General features: G+C 45.0%; 1 protein-coding gene across 1 annotated transcript; it reads right to left on the reverse strand.

Annotated features, from left to right (window-relative positions):
• Positions 1-1749: 1749 nt before the first annotated feature.
• Positions 1750-20634, reverse strand: EIF4EBP1 (eukaryotic translation initiation factor 4E binding protein 1). The gene is made up of 3 exons (XM_061592907.1): positions 20320-20634; positions 4125-4295; positions 1750-2737 (listed from the first exon to the last, which is right to left on the reverse strand). Exons 1-3 carry the CDS (start codon positions 20486-20488, stop codon positions 2706-2708), a joined length of 372 nt encoding a protein of 123 aa, XP_061448891.1. The 5' UTR covers positions 20489-20634; the 3' UTR covers positions 1750-2705.
• Between the last annotated feature and the right edge of the window lie 1987 nt (positions 20635-22621).

The following is a 22621-nucleotide window of genomic DNA, read 5'->3' on the forward strand; positions in this document are numbered from 1 at the left end:
TGGTACCTCGGCCTTGCTTACCGCTGAAAGCAACCAGTTAGCCTTTGCTGACGTCTTCATCCAGTGTCAGCGAAGTCTGCTCAGGTAGCTTCACCAACCAGCCAATTCTTCCGACACTTACACAGCAATGAGAAAGCTAATCTGGCCACGTGGGAGAACACTGGAATGACACCTTGAAGGTGAAAGGGTCAAATGCCAGTCCAGGCTGCAATGTATCGGAAGATTTGCATCTAAAAGCAGACCCTTGGGCTTGGTACCAAAGGAACTCTTCAAAGACTTGGGAGGTAGCATAGTGAGGATATTGCCTCTTGCCGTGTACACATTTATCCCACCCACACATCCCGTCTTAGCATGGAATCCAGCCTAACTGGCATTGCAGGTTGGTGCAGTACCTCAAACATGTTATTTTGTAAATTTATACTCCACTTTTCTATTACGGTCCTCAAAGCTGCTCACAATGTTTATAAACGTACAACAGATATGCCAGAATAGACACCAGGCAACACACCGCTCCACCCCAAAGTCATCCTGAACTTTCCGGAGCTTCCTTGAGCCCTAACTTGCTCCTAGAAAGGGATGAGAGAAAATCTTTCCCCTCTTTTTCGTAACGCTTGAACTCCTGGACATCCAATGAAGATGAATTTTGGAAGACTCAAGACAGACAAAAAAAAGTATTCCTTCCCACAGGACATAGTTAAACTCTGCAATTGGCTCCCACAAGAGGCAGTGATGGCCACCAACCTGGATGGCTTGAAAAGAGGGTGAGACAAATTCATAGAGGAGAAAGCTGTCAATGCATAGCAGCCATGATGGTTATGCTCTCCCTCCATAGTTGGAAGCAGTATGCCTCTGAATGCCAGGTGCTGGGAATTGCCAGTGGGGAGACTGCTGTGGTGCTCAGCTTCTCCTTGCTGTCTTTCCAAAGGCATCTGGTTGGTCACTGTGAGAATAGGATGCTGGACTAGATGGGTCATTGGTCTCATCCTGCAGGGCTCTTCTTATGTTTTTATTAAATTTCTCCACCATGCCTGCCTGCAGGGAAGAAGTGAGCCACCACCCCCACTCCCCATCCTGTGTTGAACATCTTGACTTTAGCTTCAGAGGCACTCTTGTTACCTGCCTTGAAATCAATAAGGCCAACCCCACATTAGGTGGAGACCACAACACCGACCTCATTCTATCCTTATCCCCCTGTCCCTGTCACACTTGAGAACCAGGTCTCGGCAGCATGACCAACACTAGGGGTGCATAATGTATTTAAAACGTTTACATTTCTGGCTGACAACAGACCTTCAAGGCAACAATAAAAAAGTAGATGCGCATGTAAATGTAAGTTTGTTTTACAGCAGAGCAGGGACTAAAACAAGGCACTGTGCTCCAAAGGTTCTGAACAGGCAACATAAGAAAATTCCTCTCCACAGGACATCTGAAGATGGGGCACCTCTTCTTATGTTGCTGGATAATCTATAGCTCCTGGCTTTTCCCAGCAGCAAATTATGTTAACCATCCACTCCCGAAGCCTTACATTTCAGCTTGCTACCTTCCAGATGTTGATGGACTACACCTATTGCAGTTCCCAATCCTTGACCATGCTGGCCTAATGGGAGTTGTAGTCTGAAACTTCTGGAGGGTACAATGCTGGAGAAGGCTCTCTTATGTTCTTGACAGTGCATGATTAAGCAAAGGTGCCCATCCGACTGGATAGCTTGCACGACATCACTAATGATGAGAAACCATTTCCACCAAAGCTCAGAGCAATTTCAAGAATTTTTATTTCTTTATTTTAAAGAACAGTGAAGGACGTGTACAGATTTACACGAATTTTTTTATGTAGCCCTTTAAAAATTAAGAAGAAAGACAGTGTAAGGCTACCCGCTTTCCCACAGCAACACTTTCAAGAATGTCTCCTTAGGTTTTGAAAATCCACTTTTCTTTGAAGAATGCGCACTTGCCTTCTCCAACACATTCAGGAATTATTATTATTATTTGAAAGAAATGCTCCTTTCAGAGTGAAATTGATCAGAGCCTCCTGATATTATCTAGTCAATTTTACCAGACCATTGATTTGTATGGTACCAGGGAAAGTAGCTACAGGAAAACTGACTGAACAAGCTTTTTTCCTCTCCTATAGCCAGGCTGCCTCCTCTCCCAGTTTATTTGTAGAAGTTATCAAGCCACCCATGCTGGATTGGTGCTAGTGCTACAGAAAAGCTTAAGGCAAAAAGATGATTTTTTAACATATAGAAACAACTTATTTACACATAGCATCAGTTTCTCATCTCTTGTGAAGAGTGATGATATAAGTAGAGTACTTTGCATAGGAGATGTGAATTAAAGTGACCCCCCACTGTATTAATCCCCTAGATCCAGCATGATTTTATCTCTGACCTTGCATTCAGTCCCTTGCTTGACAGCATTGATATTCATGAACAAAGACACAACTGAAGGCCCAGAAGTTGCGCAGAGCATTCCATCTCTCCATGCCAACGCTCCTCACTGGCAGTGACAGAGGAACCTATCAAGCGTTTTCAGTCCTTTTGTAACAGGAAATCTCCTCTTCCTCCCAGTAAAAAAAAAAAAAAATGGACCTTCCATCTTGGAAAGCTTTGCAAAGTGCTGGCTATTCTACAAGCCTCACTTGTTTTGGAAGCATTACTGATTTCTCATCTTCACTGGAAAAACAGTATGTATCAGGGGACAGGTTTTTAGATATCCATGTCAAACTGGGCTTCCTCACCTGTGAAAGAGAAAAGTTCTTGATGAATGCTAAGTTTCATACTCATTAACTTGATTTAATTGGTTTATTGCTTAAGTGTTTGAAAGTCAAGTCACCTAGTTGTGAACACAAAGACTTTCTTTGAGACAGCTAAGGAAAGCTGCAGCCTCAAAGGTTGGCAGCTTATGAACAAATAAGTGGCATGGCCATTTTTGATAAGTGTAGTTAAGTGGTAGAACAGGTCTGCAATCTTGCTAAACTCTTTCAGTGTTCCTTGCCTGCTGGCTGAGAACAAAATGTTCTCTCAAAAGGTTCTTAATTTGGCTACTGGTTCCACCAATGTTTTGCTATGGTAATGCAGTCAGAAAAGCAACCAAGCAAGATGCCCTTAACCTGTGCATTTCCAGACAGCCTCACCAGTTCTCACCTTGTTTTGTTCATTTACAGATGCTGTTGGACTACAACTCCCATCTTCCCTGACAATTGATCATGCTGGCTTGGGCTAATGGGAGTTGCAGCCCAACAACACCTGGAAGATCCCAGGCTGGCAACCCCTGCCCTAACACATTATAATGCCTTGATCCCAGGCCTGCACAACTTGGGACCCTCCAGGCTCACTTAACCCAGTCCCTGAGCCACATACTGTGGCCTCTCCAAGTTTCAGGGGGCCATGGGCAAAGAACACTCTCTCACACTGATTGGCCCCCTTGACTTGGCAGTGGTTGCAACAACAGTGCCTGACAGTGTTAATTCCAGGGAATGGAGGAAAATTAAAACAGGATGCTCATACATGCAGTTGTTCAATGTGGATTGCCCAGAGCAGGTGCTGGAATGGTAGGCTCTGCTGGAGCACCAGGGACTTCATAGTTGCCCTAGGATGCCAAATGCTGACGCCAGACCTGGATCTTCCCAGACCTTAATAATAATCCTCCTATTTTTGCAATCACAAGCAGAGAGCAGACACATAAGGTTTACGGAGCTCCTGAAGGACCACCATAGAATCATAGAATAGTAGAGTTGGAAGGGGCCTATAAGGCCATCAAGTCCAACCCCCTGCTCAATGCAGGAATCCAAATCAAAACATTCCCGACAGATGGCTGTCCAGCTGCCTCTTGAATGCCTCTGGTGTCGGAGAGCCCACCACCTCTCTAGGTAATTGGTTCCATTGTCGTATGGCTCTAACAGTTAGGAAGTTTTTCCTGGTGTCCTGTCGAAATCTGGCTTCCTGCAACTTGAGCCCATTATTCCGTGTCCTGCACTCTGGGACGATCCAGAAGAGATCACGGCCCTCCTCTATGTGACAACCTTTCATGTACTTGAAGAGTACTGCTGCACAAAAGCTTTGCAATCTGTGTTTTGAATTGCACAGTGAACGTACTTTGTGACACAGCAACAGAAAACCACTCACCTACGCCTGATTTCTCCTCCTCAGCATGGATGAGATTGGTCTCGGTCCCAAGGATTTGGACAGCTGGACTTGTAACGCCTGGAATATCTGGAAGATGGCAAGGTGGCGTTTTGGCAACTGGGGAATTCCGACACTCCATTAAAAATTTACGGTCATAAATAATGCGCGTACCTAGAAAGGAACGATACCCACAAATCATTGCTCTCATCAGGCTTTTTGGTTTGGAAACAAATTCTAGAGGGGCAGCCATGTTAAAGTGTGTTGCATCACAGAAGTGCCACAGGATGTACTACACCCTTGCGTTTCCTGGCCTCCCTGTCACACACCAGCTTGTTCCAAAAACGTGGTTTAACAACATTTGGACACTACAGGGAACTGTGGTTAGTTTAAAACTGGAAGCAGAGGGGCAAGGGTGGGTGTATGAGCTAGAGCAGAGGTGGGGAGCTCCTTTCAGGCCAAAGGGCACATTTCCTTCTAAACAACCTTCCAGGGGCCACTTGCCAGTGGAGGGTGGGACCAGAGGCAAAAGTAGCAAAAAAAGAGTAAAATTTACCTTTGTAGAGTAGCCTGTTTTCTACACACCCCTCTCTATTCTCCATGCAGGCAAGCAAGAGGTATTATCAGAGTAGAAGGACACATTCCAACCAAGCAAAAGCACTCAAGGAAGATGCAAAGCAGGACCAGGTCTGTTAAGTCAGGAGAGCCCCAAGGGCCAGATGAAAGAGACTTGGAGGGCTGCATGTGCCCCTGAGCCTTAGATGCCCCAACCCCCTGAACTAGGGGTTTGGTGCAGTTTTCCGAGACTCACGCATTTAACTGCAAACCATGTTTCCCTGTTACATCTGAAGCTAGCCAATAAGTCTGTCTTAAGTATGTGGTCCATGGAACATACAGTATCCGTTTTTTACAATGGAGAGCAAGCAATGTAAGAATCTGCATGGGCACCGCCTTATACAAACATGCCTGTGCAAACCCTCTCACAGGTACATGATAGCACAATGTCCACCTTCAAGCTAGGAGGAACGAAAGGAAGAGAAATGCAACACATCCCTTAAGGCACAAAACCAGCATGGAAGCAAGGAATCGTGTTCCTGCTTCTTCTTAAAACTCTTACTGTCACAACTTCAGAAGCATTCTTTCTATGATGTGGATGCTAGATAAAGTGGATTTTGCTGGAGTGGACTGCGACAAGTCAACTCAGCATTCTGGAAACTCTGGACTACATCCAATGCTAGTCCTACTCAGCTCAGAGAAGACCACTGAAGTTAGTTTCATTCATTTCAGTGGGTCTACTCTGAGCAGAACTTAGTTGGATACAATTTCCTGGTTCTCCTTCTGCATCAACCCACCAGCTATTATGTCTCCCCATCATCACCACCTCTAAGACTCTTTGAGCAAGGATTTACTGGTGTTTCTTAGAAGTGCCTCTCACTTAATATGGCTCACAAGGAGATCAGGACTCCAGCAATAGGAAAGGCAAAGAGAATGGTCTAGATTTGCTATACCTGTGTCTCAAAGGTCCTGACAACTATAGCTGAACTAAATGAAAGAGGTCACACTCATCACTCTTCAGATGTTGCACCCTTTCCAGCTGTTTCCTACCATGAAAAGCCTCCTCAGATGGCACCCTCACCATTGGAACAGGTGACACACAAGGGCATAAGTGGTAATGCAAGGAGGTAGCTGCACGTATAAAAGATCTCTTTGTGGGAGCACTAAGAGGAGCCCTGTGCCCAATCTATATTTTGCAACTGATGAGCAGCAAAACAGATACTAGGGCTATGCACCTACTCCGGCTGAATCCCAGACTGAATCAGGTCGATTTGGATTGACCAGGGCTTCGGATGGAGCATGTTGAGGCTGCCCTGGATCACCCCGGGGTCCAACTGGAGTGATCCAGAGCTGTCAAAATGGGGGTGGTGAGGAGGGGAGACACACACAGCTTAACTAGGGTTTTAAACCGTAATTAAAGAGTGGGCCTAGATCCGAAGCACTGGATCGAGCACCAAATCGGATTGGGGTGTGTGTACTTGCTTCTCTACTCAAAAATCACTCTTTAGCACCACCACACAGAAGCAGCTTTTCCATCCCTATATAGATTGTCAGGTTTTATTTGCACACGTTTGTATGCCACACGCAGCTGTGCTCTCAGCCAAAACGCCACTCAGTGGACTTTAAGCAAACACCTCTCAGCTGTCATTGCTCCCCCCAATAGTGAGCTCAGACTGTGAGGGCCAACAGAATTATGGCCAAAATGAAGCCGCTAAAAGGCAAGAGGGAAGTATCAGCCTGTTTGGGAAAAGCCTGTCATTTGCTGAATTAAAATAAATAAATAAATCAAGGGGGTGCAACCCTCCAACCCAAAGAGGTCTGAGTATGCTCAGTAGCTATGGAATGCTGTCTATCAGCCAGAGAAGAAAAACAGAAAAATGGGGTGTGGGACAGGACTGGCCACTCTGAAGATCCCATAAGGAGATAAGGATAAGAACATAGAAAGAGCCCTGCTAGATCACACCAAAGACCCATCTAGGAAGGCCCACAGCTCAGTGGTGTACTCAGAAGGTCCTGGGTTCAACTCCCAACATTTCCAGGTGGGGCTTGGACAGACTCCTGTCTAAAACCCTGGAGAGTTGCTGCCTGTCAGTGTAGACTACACTGAGTTAGGCTGACCAATGATCTGACTTTAAATAAGGCAGCTCCCTACGTTCCACCATCCTGTTCTCAGTGGCCAACTGCTCACCTATGTAATTTATTTAACAAAATTTATATGCTGCAAGATTGTGAAAAACCACATTAAAATGATCAATAAGAACTGCCTATGGGAAGTCTGCAAGCAGAACCAGAGTACAACAGGATATATTACTATGTTCTATTGAACATAGCAATATATCCTGCTGCCTGTAAAAATAATGACCTGCTTCCCAGGGTTGTCGCAAAGATGCTTGACTGAATGCACATGTGCTCTGAACATTCTAAAGCACCAGAAGTGTGTCTCAGAATGTTCAAAGTGTAGTGTGGTGCGGTGGTTAAAGTGTTGGACTAGAAGCTAGGAGACCAGGGTTCAAATCCCCACTCGGCCATGAGGCTCACTGGGTGACCTTGGCCAGTCACTGTCTCTCAGCCTAACCCACCTCACAGGGTTGTTGAGAGAATGAAATGGGAGGGGGAAGGAAAGGAGTAATATACATGAAATAGATGTTTATGTTATGTAGTATCACTTCTGCAATTCTCTGAGCTGAATGAAGCAGCGCTTTTGAAACTAAACCGAGGATCTTACTGAGAAACTATGTGGGGTGGGGAAAGAGTTTCAGACCCTCGGAATGGAGGAACGCATGCTAAGTAAATTTTCCAACTCAGTAGCAGTGTTTCAAAATCTGGCTAGTCTCCACAGATCACGAGGATGGAACTGGCAAAGTCAACAGTTCAGACCTACGCCCAACATTAGGCAGCCGTTAATCATGGCTCTGGAGACAACAAGCCTTGCCGGTTGTTACAGCTGCCAACAGTTGGAACGTTTGCAGAACTCCAGTTTTCCTAGAAGCGTTGTCAGTGTACCGGTTACTGCAAGGACATTTCATAATGGGTTCACTGCAGGACTGCCTCATGGCTAGAGATCGAGTTTGGGAAAGTAAATACTGATCAGAGAGCACAAGGGCTTGTTCTGTTTTACAAACGGAGCTGGCAGGATCCTGAGGGTTGTGCCCTGTGATACTCAATTGTTTTCGTTTTGGAAGGGGTCCACAACATCCCTATCCCCACTCAGCCCATTAAGTTTCCAGTTGTTTTCCAGGCATGCCCAGAATCCACTGGGCATACCTGGTGGGAGTTTTGACTTTCCCCCTTTGAACAGCAGCTCCTGCTGCCACATTACAACTGCTTTTAAAATTCCCTTAGTACCAACTGATGTGCAAGTATGCGTGGATATAGCCACACACATCAAGGTCTTACTTGCTTATGCCTTTTCTGTAGCAGCGACGTGACTGTGGAACTCCGTCCCTCCAAGGGAGGTGTGGTTAGCCTCATCTTTGCCTAGGCTGTAAAAACTGCTTTGCTGGTGGTTTATTACTTGTAAGAAATAATAAATACTCCCACTGACAGCCAGCTCAGTGGTCCCAGGCAGAGGTCCCTCCTGTTATCTGCTACCCGATTGTTTTGGCTGGAGATGCCAGGGATCTTGCCAGGACCTTCTGCATGTAAAGCAGATGCTCTGCAACTGAGCTACGATCCCTCATTTGATACGGAATCCTCATTGGTGGTTGGGTGGCTGTTTCTTATTATTTTTTTAAGTGCAAAGAACATGCAACCCTGAATGTATATTACAAGAATAAGTAACCCTTTTACACCAACATACCTGTGTGTGTGTGTGTGGGGGGGGTTAATATGCTTGTCTCAATTTTATCCCGAAACCAGCTGATGGAGGTAGTCGTTTTTGGTACTTGGGAGTAAGCTCTGTTGAATTCAACAGTGCTTACTTCTGCGTAGACTGGTACTGGACTCCACTGTTGAATCACTCTCGCTACTCAAGCAGAACATAAGAAGAGCCTGCTGGATCTGCTCCACTATCCTGTTCTCACGGTGGCCAACCAGACGCCTATGGAAAGGCCAAAAGCAAGACCTGAACACAACAGCATTCTTCTCATCTGCGATTCCCAGCAATTTGTATTCAGAGACATACTGCCTCCAACAGCGGAGGAAGAACACTGCCGTCGTGGCTAGTGGCCACTGGTAGCATTATCCTCCATGAAATTATCTAATCCTCTTTTAAAGCCATCCAAGTTGGCAGCCGTTACTACCTCCTGTAGCATTGAGTTCCATAGTTTAACTATGCACTGTATGAAGAAGTACTTTTTTCTGGTCTGTCTTGAATCTTCCAGCATTCATTGGATGTCCCCAAGTTTTTATGTTACAAGAGGAACTAAATTATTCTCTTAACGACCTTCTCCACATCATGCTGAATTTTATACAAGTCTATCAAGCATCCTCTTAGTCACTTTTTCTCTGAATTTGTTGTTGTTATGTGCCTTCAAGTCGATTACGACTTATGGCGACCCTATGAATCAGTGACCTCCAAGAGCATCTAAATTAAAAAGCCCCAAATACTGCAACCTTTCCTCACAGGGGAGTTGCTCATCCCATTGCCCATTTTGGTTGCCCTTTTCTATCTATACAATATCCTTTTTGAGATGAGGCATCCAAAACTGAACATAGAATTCCAAGTGTGGTCGCACAATAATTTGTATGATGGCATGATGACATTGGCAGTTTCAGTTTCTTTCCTAATGATCCCCAGCATGGCATTTGCCTTTTTCACAACCGTCACTCTTATAAAACTGCAGACAGCAACTTTGAGGGATTTCCTCTTGTGTGTAAAGAACAGGGAAAGTCCCTTCTGAGATCCCTGCTCCAAAACATGCACACCTAAAAACAAAACGTTTTTCCTTCTTTAGAACTACTCTTACATTCTACAAATGCAAATTTACATTTACACAGATTTAGTTGATCAAATAAAGCTCACACATATAATTTACTAAGACTTTTCTAAACTCAAGTGTCTGAAACCTATTTATGTAACCTACATTAGTTCCCTCATCAGGGAGTACTGGTTCAGGGTCTCATGGAGGTCTTAGACCCCTTACTTTTTTGGGAGAAGTGTCCCTATGTCTCCAGCATCCGATGAGCTAATCAGCATGAAAGGGGAGTGTGTTAGCCACTGAGAAGTGTCTTCTAACATGCTTCCTTGCCCTTTTTTGCTGATTGGAGCCAATTAGAGTGAAAGGAGGTGAGTCAGCCACTGAGACGACTCTTTTCAGTAGCTAATGGTCTCCCCCTTTCAAGTTTATTGGCTCCTAGGGATGTCTGTTGTTGTGGGAGAAGCCATTAACAAGATATCTAATTCGCAACCCAGCAGCAAAAAAGGGGGAGAGGAGCTGTGGTTGTGACTATCATGAAGGGACCCTGCACTTCTGAATTTGCCACTATTGCATGGTGATATAGACATTTTTGTGTGCCATATTCAAAAGTCTGAATCAGCTAACTCCCATTTCACTCACTCCAGAAGGACTGTCTACCACAACCTGGTGCCCTCCAGATGTCTTGGAAGAGAATTCACAAGCTGCCCTGGGAGTTATAGTCCAAAATGTCTGGAAGGCTCTCAATCGGGAAAGGCTGGTCTACAAGATCTAGATTTGACCTAATGGGCTCCCCTAACGTAACAAGCACTTTGGCTCTATTTCCATTAGCACTGAATGGTGGCCATGAGGGAAAACCCTTGCCCACTTCAACTCCTTTTCCTGCTACTTCAGCCTACAAAGGCCAGTTATGCGCTCCTACCACTGGGCATATTTTTTGGCATTCCATCCTGAACTCTGCTGCTCATGCACTCGCAGTGGATTAGTGAAAACTGAACTGAGACCACAATGTGCTGAAGTTTTTGTGCAAGCAGTAGTTAGAAACATTGGTGACACCGGCAGGGCTCTCAACCGTAATCTGAGACCCTAAAAAACAAGCCATGAATAGGGCCATCAACCACTCACTTGTAGCTCAACAGCAGTAAGATTTATTTTGTACTTTTGATGGGCCAAGGCCAGTTGATGTCCAACACATCTGCAGAGCTGGAGTCACAGAGAAATATCTGTGGAAACTAAAAGCCTTGGAATCTCAAAGCTGTGTTGGCAGGATCTTACCACAGCATTAGTTTACATGAATGCTGCTTACAGCATTAAACATGCTCCCCTTTCTGACGTAGAAAGGGGGCCACTTCCCTCAGCCTCTTGTCCTCACTTCCCATCCTGAACTCTGTTGCAGTCAACAAACAACACTTTCAGTAAGGTCAGCTCTTTTGTTTATATCCAAAAATGACAATCCACCCACCCATCCACCCTCTCCCTCTCCCCCTCTAAGCCTCTGTTAGAAAGTCAAAGGTTAGAGTTGTTGACACCAGGGCAAGAGAATGTAACTAAACCCCTATCTTTGTCCAGGTTACGATTTAGGAAATTGCCGGTCAAGGTCACATCTCTGGACTTGGCTATGAACTTGCAGGCAATTCAACGATGCTGTCCTCAGATGGACTAACCTCAGTCACCCCAAGTTCTCAAACTGACTCCATCGCTTCCCACTTTACACTTGCAGTTTTCTCTTACCCAGCAATGCTGTAAACCAGGGTTGGGGGACTTGTGACCTTCCAGATTTTCTGGACTCCCATCACCAGTGGCTATGCTTGCTGGGACTGATTGGGGTTGGAGTCCAATAATATCTACCATGCCACAGTAGATCATCGCAGTGCCTCTCCTTTACAACAAAGCTTTTCTGTGAACACAGAAACGTGCTCAAGGGCATTAACACAACATTCACATAAGCACCGACTAGGTACATAGGAAGCTGCTTAATATGGAGCAAGCCCATTGGCCCACCTAGCTCAGTACTGTTTGCACTGGCTGGCAGTGGCTCTCCAGGGTTTCAGGCAGAACTCTTGCATCTTTAACGCTGCCTAATAAACAGAAATGCATCAGGTGAAGCTTTTCCTGGCATGCAGGTATAGTCATGTAAAAATGCTTCACCTGTTGAATTTTTGCTGTTGGTATCAATGTTGGAAGCATAGGAGCCTGGTTTTTCTACATTCAAGTGATGTGTGCCAAGAGGCTTTGAAAATATGTTAATCGTTATAAGCTCTAGGGAATATTTAACCAGTGTTTGTTCTGAGCTTTCTGATACTAGAATGGGATATCATACAGAAGAGGTGCTCACAAGACCCACAGTGAATGTGAATACCTTGACACAGGTTCAACCTGCCTGAACTACACTCCATCAATATTTTCATCCAAACTTTTTAAAAAGTTGTTTCTACAGCACATTCAACTCACAAGTGTTTTGACAATGCTCCTCTCTTTCAAATGACATTTACTCAAGACTGTTCAATTTACATATTTACTGTAAATAGTACAATTTTAGATTTAAGTGCATCCTCCCACTGTATATAAACCAAGGCCAGCAAGGGGAATGTTTAGACATGCCACTGACTGAGAGCTGCTTCACACATTGTTAGAGTTTCTCGATACACAAAGGCCCTTCCATGTACAAAATCAAAGGACACTGGTACATATATCGTAACTCATGGAAACCCTACATATGGGCTTCTGTGGCAGCTTCCCAACATGCATGCATGCAGACAGAAACTCAGGCAAATAAAGGGCAATGCATTTTATAATCCAGACACAAACTTCCTGCCATTTTCTATAATGAAGTGCTTTCCGTGATGGAATCTATAATGCAGGAAGCAGCTCAGCTTCTCACTGGGAGAAGATAGCATCGTCTTCTGCTGAAATACAGCTGAGCAGCTACTGATGCAACTCTCGGCACAATTGCTAGAGAGTAAGTGACACTGAACTTAGTGTGCTGAGTAAATATGCACAGAATTATACTGCAAGAAAATGCAGGATTTGTGGAGAAAGGCTGAAGACTTGTTAATAATAAATAATAATAATAATAAAAATTAATTTGTGTGTCGCCTATCTGGCCAATGGCCACTCTAGGCGACGTACATATAGTAAATACAGAGAAATACAATACACTAAAATACACTATAACAATATAAATTATAAATTATAATAACAGGAGAATACAGAGTAGGAGGCATTTCAAACATAAGAACATTAAGCCTCCTCAGAAGTCCCAAAAGCCTGTTGAAAAAGCCAGGTTTTTATGGCCTTGCGGTACATATTCAGGGAAGAGACGTGCCGAAGATCTTGTGGGAGGGAGTTCCAGAGGGTGGGGGCCGCCACTGAAAAGGCCCTCTCTCTAGTTCCCACCAACTTAGCTGATTTGGTTGGCGGGACTGAGAGAAGGCCTTGTGTGGCCGATCTTGTTGGGCGGCATAATTGGTGGCGTTGTAGGCGCTCCTTTAGATAAACTGGGCTGAGACCGTATAGGGATTTAAAGGTTAATACCAACACCTTGAATTGGGCCCGGAAAACAACTGGAAGCCAGTGTAGATCGAACAACACTGGCGTGATGTGGTCCCGACGACGACTGTTTGTAAGTAGTCGAGCCACTGCATTTTGAACAAGTTGTAGTTTCCGGACCGTCTTCAAGGGTAGCCCCACGTAGAGCGCATTACAGTAATCTAAACGAGAGGTGACCAGGGCATGTACTACCAGTGGGAGCTGATGATCAGGAAGGTAGGGTTGCAGCCTACGTATAAGGTGTAGTTGATAACAAGCTGCCCGGCTCACTGCCGAAATCTGAGCCTCCATGGACAGCTTGGAATCAAGTACAACTCCAAGGCTGCGGACCTGGTCCTTCAGGGGTAGACTCACCCCATTGAACTTCAGGTCAACAGATCCCAACCTTCTCTTGTCCCCCACGAGTAGTACCTCGGTCTTGTCAGGGTTCAGTTTCAGCCTATTCCTTCTCATCCATCCACTCACGGACTCCAAGCACTTGGACAAGGTCTCCACAGCCAACTCTGGTGAAGATTTAAATAAGAGATAGAGCTCAGTGTCATCCGCATATTGGTGACACTGCAATCCAAACCTCCTGATGATTGACCCCAGCGGCTTCGTATAGATGTTAAATAGCATGGGAGAGAGGATAGAACCCTGTGGCACACCACAATGTAGAGGCCAAGGGTCTGAAACCTCCTCCCCCAAGGCTATCCAAGTTCAAGTCAAATACTTAAATCAAACTCAAGCAAGTGTACATTTAGCCTCAAGAAATAAATGTCCTTGTAATGCTGATTAAAGCAAGGGCATGCCTCATGACCTCGGCAGAGCAGACATAAGCACAACTACCTGCATCTTATTTGCAACAATAAAAAGTATACAAAAACAACTCGGTAGCAACATAGATTCCATCAGGCTGCAGAACAGAGGGAAGAAGAGCTATTCCATCAGTTCCTCTGAGACAGCAGTTGCCTCTGGCTCTCCCTCAACTCTAACCTAGCAGCAGCTGTTCCATCAGGCACCTGAACTGTCCCTATCCCAGCTGGTTATTCTAAGAAATCTGTAACACTGGAAAATGGTGCCTGCATTTATTTTTCCTCCTCCTGCCCCATTCCTTTTTCCTTTTGTGTTGTGCTTTTTTGATTATAAACATGAGGGCAGAATTGTCTTTTTTATTATCTGCAAGCCATTCTGGGAGGATTTTCAGCTGAACAGCAAAACACTTTGAACAAAGGAAAATTTTATCTACTCAGAGCAGTGCAGTAAAATATTGTATAACGTCCAACTCTGAGCAGAGAATCCAAGGGTCTCCCTTCAGTTTTCTACAAATAAGCAGTAGACAATAACTTTTAAGATAGCTGGTATAGCACAGTGGGGAGGAGAGCCTGGCTGGGAGTCCAGAATCTGCGAGTTCAAATCCCCGCTCATGTCTCCTGGATGTCAAGGGTCGGCTAAATATCACCCCCACAGTGAGTGGCTCAGAGTTACATGCCCTGCCACCTGTGCAGCCGTGGGCAAGCTGCATAATCCCAAGGAACCCAGTTGTCCCCCAGCTGGCAGTTGCAGACAAGGAAGGGGCTGGCTTGTGCAGCTGTGGCAAGCCGAGCAGGCCCTAGCCAGCTGGGGAGGAGTAGCCTCAGAGGGAGGAAATGGTAAACCCCCTCTGAATACTGCTTACCATGAAAACCCTATTCATAGGGTAGCCACAAGTCGGGATCGACTTGAAGGCAGTCCATTTCATGTCTAATTCCTGCTGACCAATTCCAGAGGGGCAGCCATGAGTTTTATAGCATCTAAAGACTAACAGATGCATAAGTTCATTATGGCATATAATTCTGTGTAATACAGCCCATGTCATCAGATGCATGAAGTATCATCCTGTGCTAAATTTGCACATATCTGAATTTTGCATAGAAACGTCACAGACTGTACTTGTATTTCATGGCTTTTTGACTTCACGGCTTACAATTTTTTTCTCTATACCTGTGGATATATACATATACATTTATACAGGAACACATGGCTTGCAACTAAAGGATAACACTTCATGCGTATGACAAAGTGGGCTCTAGTCCACAAGCTTTTACTCTGGAGCCACACACACAAAAATATTTACCAAAGCATCATAAGCCATGCTTAATTCATGTTATGACATTAAGTAGCTTTCAAATGAGGTACACAAGCAGTGAAAATGTTTAGGATTGAGGACAGAGTGGAGAACCCTGTGGCCCTCCAGATGCTGCTGGACTCCAGCTTCCTCCATTTCTGACCATTGGTCATGCTGGCTGGGGCTGATTGGAATCAAACAATATCTGGAGGGCCATAGTGACCTCATACCTGGCCTAGTCCAAGACCAGATCAAAGTAAAGCAACTTTTCAAGCTACATCTATACTACAAACAAAAACTCTGCCAACAAAAATCTATTTCATACTTCCTGAAATCTGCCCCAACCAATGCACAAATAACTACTCATCAAAGAGGTCTCCTGTGTAAGCAGTGTTAACCCCCAAGAAGCTTATTCATATAGTCTGTAGCTTTCGTGAAGAACCACACAAGTTTCTGGGATATTTACACCGCTCAAATGAGTAAGCCACTTCTGTTATTTGCAAGCCTTGGGGTCTACCCGTAACACACAAACTGGTTCTCAAGATAACTTACCCACTCTATCCTATTAGTGTGTTGCTACGTACCTCAAAGCATTTAATGTTGTGAATCAGTCTGGGTGGCTGCCAACAGATCATGCTTCCCACACAAAAACAAACAAAGCCAGGCATGCCTCTCCCCCACTCCAGGTCTCTGGAGTTTGAATTCAGCATGCTGATCCCTGCAAGGCCCACAGCACATGTGCACATCTCGCTTCGATCCTTGACCTGTGTGCATATCAGGTGCAGGGAAAATGGACGTGGCAAAAGATAAGGGAGTGTGCTGCGAAGCAAAATCACCAGCTGCACCACGCCATCTTTTCTCAGGCACTGCTACCTGCCAAATTTTGCTCTTCAGGGCTAAAAAGTGGGGAGGAGGACCAATGGCTTTCCAGATGCTAGCCTAAAACTCCCATTATCCTTGCCTATTGGTTGAGGCTAATGGCAGCTGGAGCCTAACAACATCTGGATGGCCACAGGTTCCCCACCTCTGGGCTACCAGGAAGCTTCGCCAGCTGTCAGGCTTACACATGCAGGCTAGCCCAGCTAGGTTACACACTTCTACCTCAACTATTTGCCTCACCTGTAAGACTTCCAGACACAAAAGACCATGCTGAAAGCATTAGATTTTGCCTTTCCATGCCTGCCGCACATTTTCACTTGGTGAAAACAAGCTGTAAAAAGTAACGGTCACTTTCAGTTGGCCCATATCAGTTGACAAGAGCATATTGATCTTACAATCAATGCCGGGCAACACTTCAGCCCGGTTGAAACACAGAATTTTGCAGACAGATGGATATTAGTCTAATAAAAGGAATTGCTTACACTCCTTTGCATGCTGTGTTCTCACAGACTGACACAGCAGTAAAGATAGTGAACAGTTACATAACTAATTCAGAATCGAGTCATTAGAATTACTACATCAGAACTTATAACAGAATGTTCTCCACACTGGGAGAATCTCTTATAATTTAAACTTTCAAGAATGTATAAAACATGAATGCCATGGTCATTCTGCTCGGTAATGGTTATAGATTGGGAGGAGCAATAGACTGAAAGCTGTTTGTTATCTTGTATCCTTATCATGTTGGGGAAGTTTTGGCAGCCTTTGATTAAACTACTGTACACAGAGAAACTCTGGAACAAGTTATGCACATGATTACTCATAGGATTAACACTGTCTCTTCTGCAGGCAAACGTAATGTGTTGTTTTTAGCAATTTGGTACGTTTTTAGGCTTGATTTTAAGTTGCCTAGAGGTTCCCTCTGTTAGGTGGCTAAGGCTGCAAGCCTAACAATGTCTACTCTGCGGTAAGTTCCAGCGAATTTCATAGGGCTTACTCCCAGGTAAGTGGGATAAGGATTGCAGCCTAGACAAATACATTCTCTTGAGCCTTTAGAATTGCTGCGTTTTAATCCCAATATACTCACCATTTAATATTCACTGTCCCCGATGTGAGGGCTCCATGTGCACGAATTCCACAAATCATGCCCTGCTCAGTCACTCACCCAATTTCAGAATACCCCATAGAACCACAGAATAGTAGTCGGAAGGGACCCATAAGGCCATCAAGTCCAACCCACTGGTCAATGCAGGAATCCAACTTAAATCATACCCAACAGGTGGCTGTCCAGCTGCTTGTTTAATGCCTCCAGTGTTGGGGAGCCCACCACCTCCCTGGGTAATTGGTTCCACTGTCGTACTGCTCTAACAGTGAGGAAGTTCTTCCTGATGTTCAGCCGAAATCTGGCTGCCTGTAACTTGAGCCCATTATTCTGCGTCCTGCACCGCAAGTCATTTTCCTTTTAAGAGACTTACTAGTGTCCGACAGAACAATCTTTAGTTGAATCATAATGCCGGTTCACACAAAAAAGGTGTTCCCCCGCCTGTTCCATCCTCCTTGTTCGAGACGCAGCTCCTACCTTCAATGCACAATCTAGTTCCAGGGTATGAGCAACCCCTCTCTGCCTCTCACATGTACCACAAAGCCAGATTATGTACCTTGTGCTCAAGCATCTCCCCCCAAATGTTCCAAGTTAAGGGTATCACTATGATTGTGGGTACTCTAGTATTCCCAATGATGGGGATGACGTCTTAGAATATGCTTGGGAATGCTCGAACACAAGATGCCTGGCCTTGTGGTGCCTCCTGGAGGCACAGACCAATTGCTTGTAGGCAGCCATCTCCTGTCCCCCAAGCACTACTCTCCGACACAGCAGCCGCCCCAAAAAGTTTGAATTCCACACCTTTAAGAAACACACTGGTCTGTTCTTACAATCGGGTGGCAAAGTGTACTAACCGGCCAGCAACGCAACATTTATTCTAATATGCAGCTAGACATGTTTTGTGCAGTGTCAAAAATATCTGTGCAGTGTGAAAAGTTTTTGTGCAGGTGAGCATATGGGATTTAATAAGAAGCTAGGGAGTTTCGAAAACAGAAAAACATGAGAAAAGATAAAAAGAAACAGAAAATGAAGATAAATACTGGCTCCTTTCACATCTTCATAAATTTATACTACTACTCAGTACTTTCTTGGTAAAAAACCAAGATGTCAGTACTCATATATTGATAAAAGTACTGGGGGGCCAGCACAAAATGGCTGGTGTGGGCAGCAAAAAAAAAGGAGCAGGTATTCTGTACTGGTGAGTACTGTCGCAAAAAAGCCTGGTAATAGTATATTATGGGGCAAATTACTTGACTAGTTTGTGGGGGCCAATGTGCTGGTTGCTTGTACAGAAGGAAAAAAATCTTAGACGCAACCCTGCAGCAACAAGTCTGCAACGTTAGATATACTTACAACCAAGTAACCCTAGTTGATCTTAGTCCCAATTGTAGATATTTAGGTTCAGAGTCCAACTTGGGGACAACCTGGACACACAATACAATGCCAGGATATTGCCCAGTCCAAATGAGTCCCGAATTGTGCTCTCTCTCTCTCTCATTCATATGCACACATACTCCAACCACCCCTCTCTTCTCAGCACCCCAGAGACACTGCAACATCCAGCTTTCTACAGCCCCCCTCCTACCCTTGATATCTGCTCTCAGGTCCGAGTCCAACACGCACAATTCCCAGCCCCCAAATTTCCAAAGCACAGCTATGTCCCCCTCCCATCTTCTCCAGCGATCCCCTGCCCTCAGGGTACCTGTTCTCTGCCCCTAAACATAATGCCTCTATGGGGGCACCCAGCAGGCTTAGTCTGCACAGTTTGCAGTCCGTTGTTTGGGTTTCAGTTATTTGTGCAGAGCTTTCTGTGCGGAAGCCAAGGCCAGAAGGCTTTCAAAGCTATGGCTTGTTTTACAGCATAAAAGATAAAAAAGTTGTCTCACTGCACAATGAATATTGCTTCTGATGCTCTAGGCTTCACCTGTCCTGTTAGAAATGAGTTCTGCTACCCCAAATTAACTCAGACACCCACTATCCCCTCCTCAGGACAGCAAAGGTGCATCTAACTGTTTATGAGTTCAAACAAGCAGTGTCAGGGCTCAAGCCTGACCAGAACTACTATTCCCTTTCCCAGGATACTTATGCCCTATAAGCATACTTAGGACTGAGTTTCTGTTTGTCCATTGACAGTTCATAGCAGTTTCAGGGGAGGGGTGATTTCCATTAGAGAAAGGCTGTGGATGGGTAACCTTAATAAAAAGGACAGCAGTATATCTGACAACTTCTCCCCATTTAAGAAATAGTTTGGCCCTCAGTGGTGTGGTGAAGGCAGCAGAGACAGAGACGGTTTCACCTCTTGCATTTCATAGCACTTTGGGCCCACTGTTTACATTTCCCCCCTCTGTACCAGCTGGTGCATCTGTCAACGGAGGATAACACTTAATGCATATAAGTGGGCTCTGGTCCAGGAAAGCTTACCCTGTCCTTTTCTCTCTCTCGTTTTTAAACATGCTTAAGAGGCACTGAAATATTACTTCTGTGTTATTTTAAAAAAGAGAAAAAAAAATCAGGTTTGGCTCAAATTAACCTTGATATCCACCCTGTACTCCAGCCCTCTCCTATGCTCTGGCACTGACCCACTCCTCTTGAAGGCTCAAGCCTGACTATTCCGACCTAAAATCCGTGCCATCTACCCTCCCATGCAAACTAGGCAAGGTGCAAGCTGCACTCAATGGTATGTGAGAGAGACCACTCTGCACATGCTCAGAGGCGCTATAGCATTACTTCACTATCAAAGCAAAGGAAGAATCACCGTATTGAGAGTTACCTGAATTCAAAGCCCCCTGTTCACCTCAAGAGCCCACACACAACCCAGGACTGCCACTCCGCATATGCTCAGGGGTGCGCTAACATTACTTCAGCATGGAAGAGAGAGGAGTACCCAACACCTCAAATCAACACCGGTTTGCTTCAAAGCCCAGACACAAACTAAGGATGCCACTCTGCAAGCGCTCAGAGGCACTCTAGTATTATTTCACCATGGAACCGGGGGTGTGGGAGATGTCACCATGTTGACCCCCACCTCCCTGTTAGCCTCAGAGCGCACGCACGTAAGGGGGCTGATGGACGTTGCTCAGCGGCACTCTGGACATGCTCAGAGGCACTGCAGCATTATTTGCCCCCCCCCTCTCACACACACCCCGCTCCTTCCCTTCCTTGGCCACTCACCGCCCGGCGTGGTCCCGAAGACGGTGCCGCCGGGCGTGGTGCTGTAGTCGCCGATAGGCAGCGGGACTCCCTCGGGCAGGATAACCCGCTTGGCAGGGCCGGGGATATCCCTGCCCAGCGTCGGCCCCTGAGCGGGGTGGTGAGGGCGGCAGAGGCTGGCGATGGACATGGCGACGGCCGCAACTGGCGCGAGGTTCTGAGAAGAAATACTCCGCTGGGAGCCGCGTAACCCGCCGTCACTGCTGGCTCCGCTTCGTCTCCGGCGGTGCAAATAGCGGCCGCCTGGAAGGCTGAGCTCAGGCCGCCCCCTTTGTTTTCGGCCGCGCAAAGCACGATGGGAAATGTAGTCCTCGGAGGTGGAGGAAAGCGGAACCCCTTGGAACCCAGGCTGCTGCCTTGTGACCATCGGGTCCACTTACAAAGGGAAGAGGTAACAGAGATCGTATCGCAGCCATACTTTGGATAATGGCACGACCAAGGGATTTCAGAAGAAAATCACCCTGTGCTTTATAGATTACAGCAAAGCCTTTGACTGTGTAGATCATGAAAAACTATGGAATGCTTTAAAAGAAATGGGGGTGCCACAGCATCTGATGGTCCTGATGTGCAACCTATACTCTGCACAAGAGGCTACTGTAAGGACAGAATATGGAGAAACCGACAGGTTCCCAATTGGAAAGGGTGTGAGACAAGGGTGTAATTTATCACTATTTATTTAATCTGTACGCAGAACATATCATACGGAAAGTGGGATTGGACCAAGATGAAGGAGATGTGAAAATTGGTGGGAGAAATATCAATAATTTAAGATATGCAGATGATACCATACTTCTAGCAGAAACCAGTAATGATCTGAAACGAATGCTGGTGAAAGTTAAAGAGGAAAACACAAAAGCAAGACTACGGCTGAACATCAAGAAGACTAAAGTAATGACAACAGAAGATTTATGTAACTTCAAAATTGATAATGAGAACATTGAACTTGTCAAGGATTATCAATATCTTGGCACAGTCATTAACCAAAATGGAGACAATAGTCAAGAAATCAGAAGAAGGTTAGGACTGGGGAGGGTAACTATGAGAGAACTAGAAAAGGTCTTCAAATGCAAAGATGTATCACTGAACACCAAAGTCAGGATCATTCAGACCATGGTATTCTCGATCTCTATGTATGAATGTGAAAGTTGGATAGTGAAAAAAGCGGATAAGAGAAAAATCAACACATTTGAAATGTGGTGTTGGAGGAGAGCTTTGCGCACACCATGGACTGTGAAAAGGACAAATACTTGGGTGTTAGAACAAATTAAACCAGAACTATCACTCATAGCTAAAACGATGAAACTGAAGTTATACTTTGGACACATAATGAGAAGACCTGATTCACTAGAAAAGACAATAATGCTGGGAAAAACATAAGGAAGTAGAAAAAGAGGAAGACCAAACAAGAGATGGATTAATTCCATAAAGGAAGCCACAGGCCTGAACTTACAAGATCTGAACAGGGTGGTGTATAACAGATGCAACTGGAGGTCTCTGATTTATAGGGTTGCCATAAGTCGTAATCAACTTGAAGGCACAAAACACACACACAACTTGTGTGTGGAAGCCTTTCTACTATGCACAAGCCCTGATATTTGGATTGAGGCAAAAGTGGTTCAAACTTAAAAAGGGGGGGAGTGAATACAGCCTTGCAAATGCATTGATATAAGGAACTAGCCTGCCCACCCACCAGTAAATTAAAAAAGCAAATTAAAATTAAAAACTGCTGCTTATGATTCATGGCCAGCTGTAGCAGACATCACAGTGTACAGAGAGATTTTATTGAGAAGTTTTTTCTGAAAGACTGATAGTTTGTAATAACCCTAAGAATTATTGTGTAATGTTCTAGTGTTTCTAGTCAATTTCAGTAAAAATGTCTTACCTCTAGTCAGTGTTTTCAGTGGCTTCCAATCTGAGTTTGTGTTCTTGGTTTGTTGATTAAATTTTATATGTCCATTTGTGTCCACTGGTTGTCCAAAAGCTAGCACTGGGTGTCCATTTGGACACACAACACAAAATGACTCCCATCCCTCACCAACCTGACAAACAAGACTTTGTTTCAGTGTTTGAATTTTCAGGTCCTTTCCACCTTCATCTCTGCAGGTTTGTTGAATGTAGCAATTTTAGGGATATAGATACCTGTTTTGTATGGAGTCAGGCCATGTTTTATTTATTTAGTCATTATCACATTTATATCCCACCTTTTTTTCAAGGAGCTCAAGTTGTCTTTCATGGTTCTTCCCCCTCACACACATTTTTAACC

Source organism: Rhineura floridana, chromosome 12 (assembly GCF_030035675.1).
Source record: "Rhineura floridana isolate rRhiFlo1 chromosome 12, rRhiFlo1.hap2, whole genome shotgun sequence".
Classification (NCBI taxonomy): Eukaryota; Metazoa; Chordata; class Lepidosauria; order Squamata; family Rhineuridae; genus Rhineura; species Rhineura floridana.

Excerpts from the sequence above, each read along its gene's own strand:
- EIF4EBP1 (XM_061592907.1), bottom strand. The coding sequence starts at position 20,488 with ATGTCCATCGCCAGCCTCTGCCGCCCTCACCACCCCGCTCAGGGGCCG. Across the intron at positions 4,296-20,319 it reads CTTCGGGACCACGCCGGGCG|GTACGCGCATTATTTATGAC; the intron begins GTGAGTGGCCAA and ends GTTCCTTTCTAG. Across the intron at positions 2,738-4,124 it reads GGAGGAGAAATCAGGCGTAG|GTGAGGAAGCCCAGTTTGAC; the intron begins GTGAGTGGTTTT and ends TCTCTTTCACAG.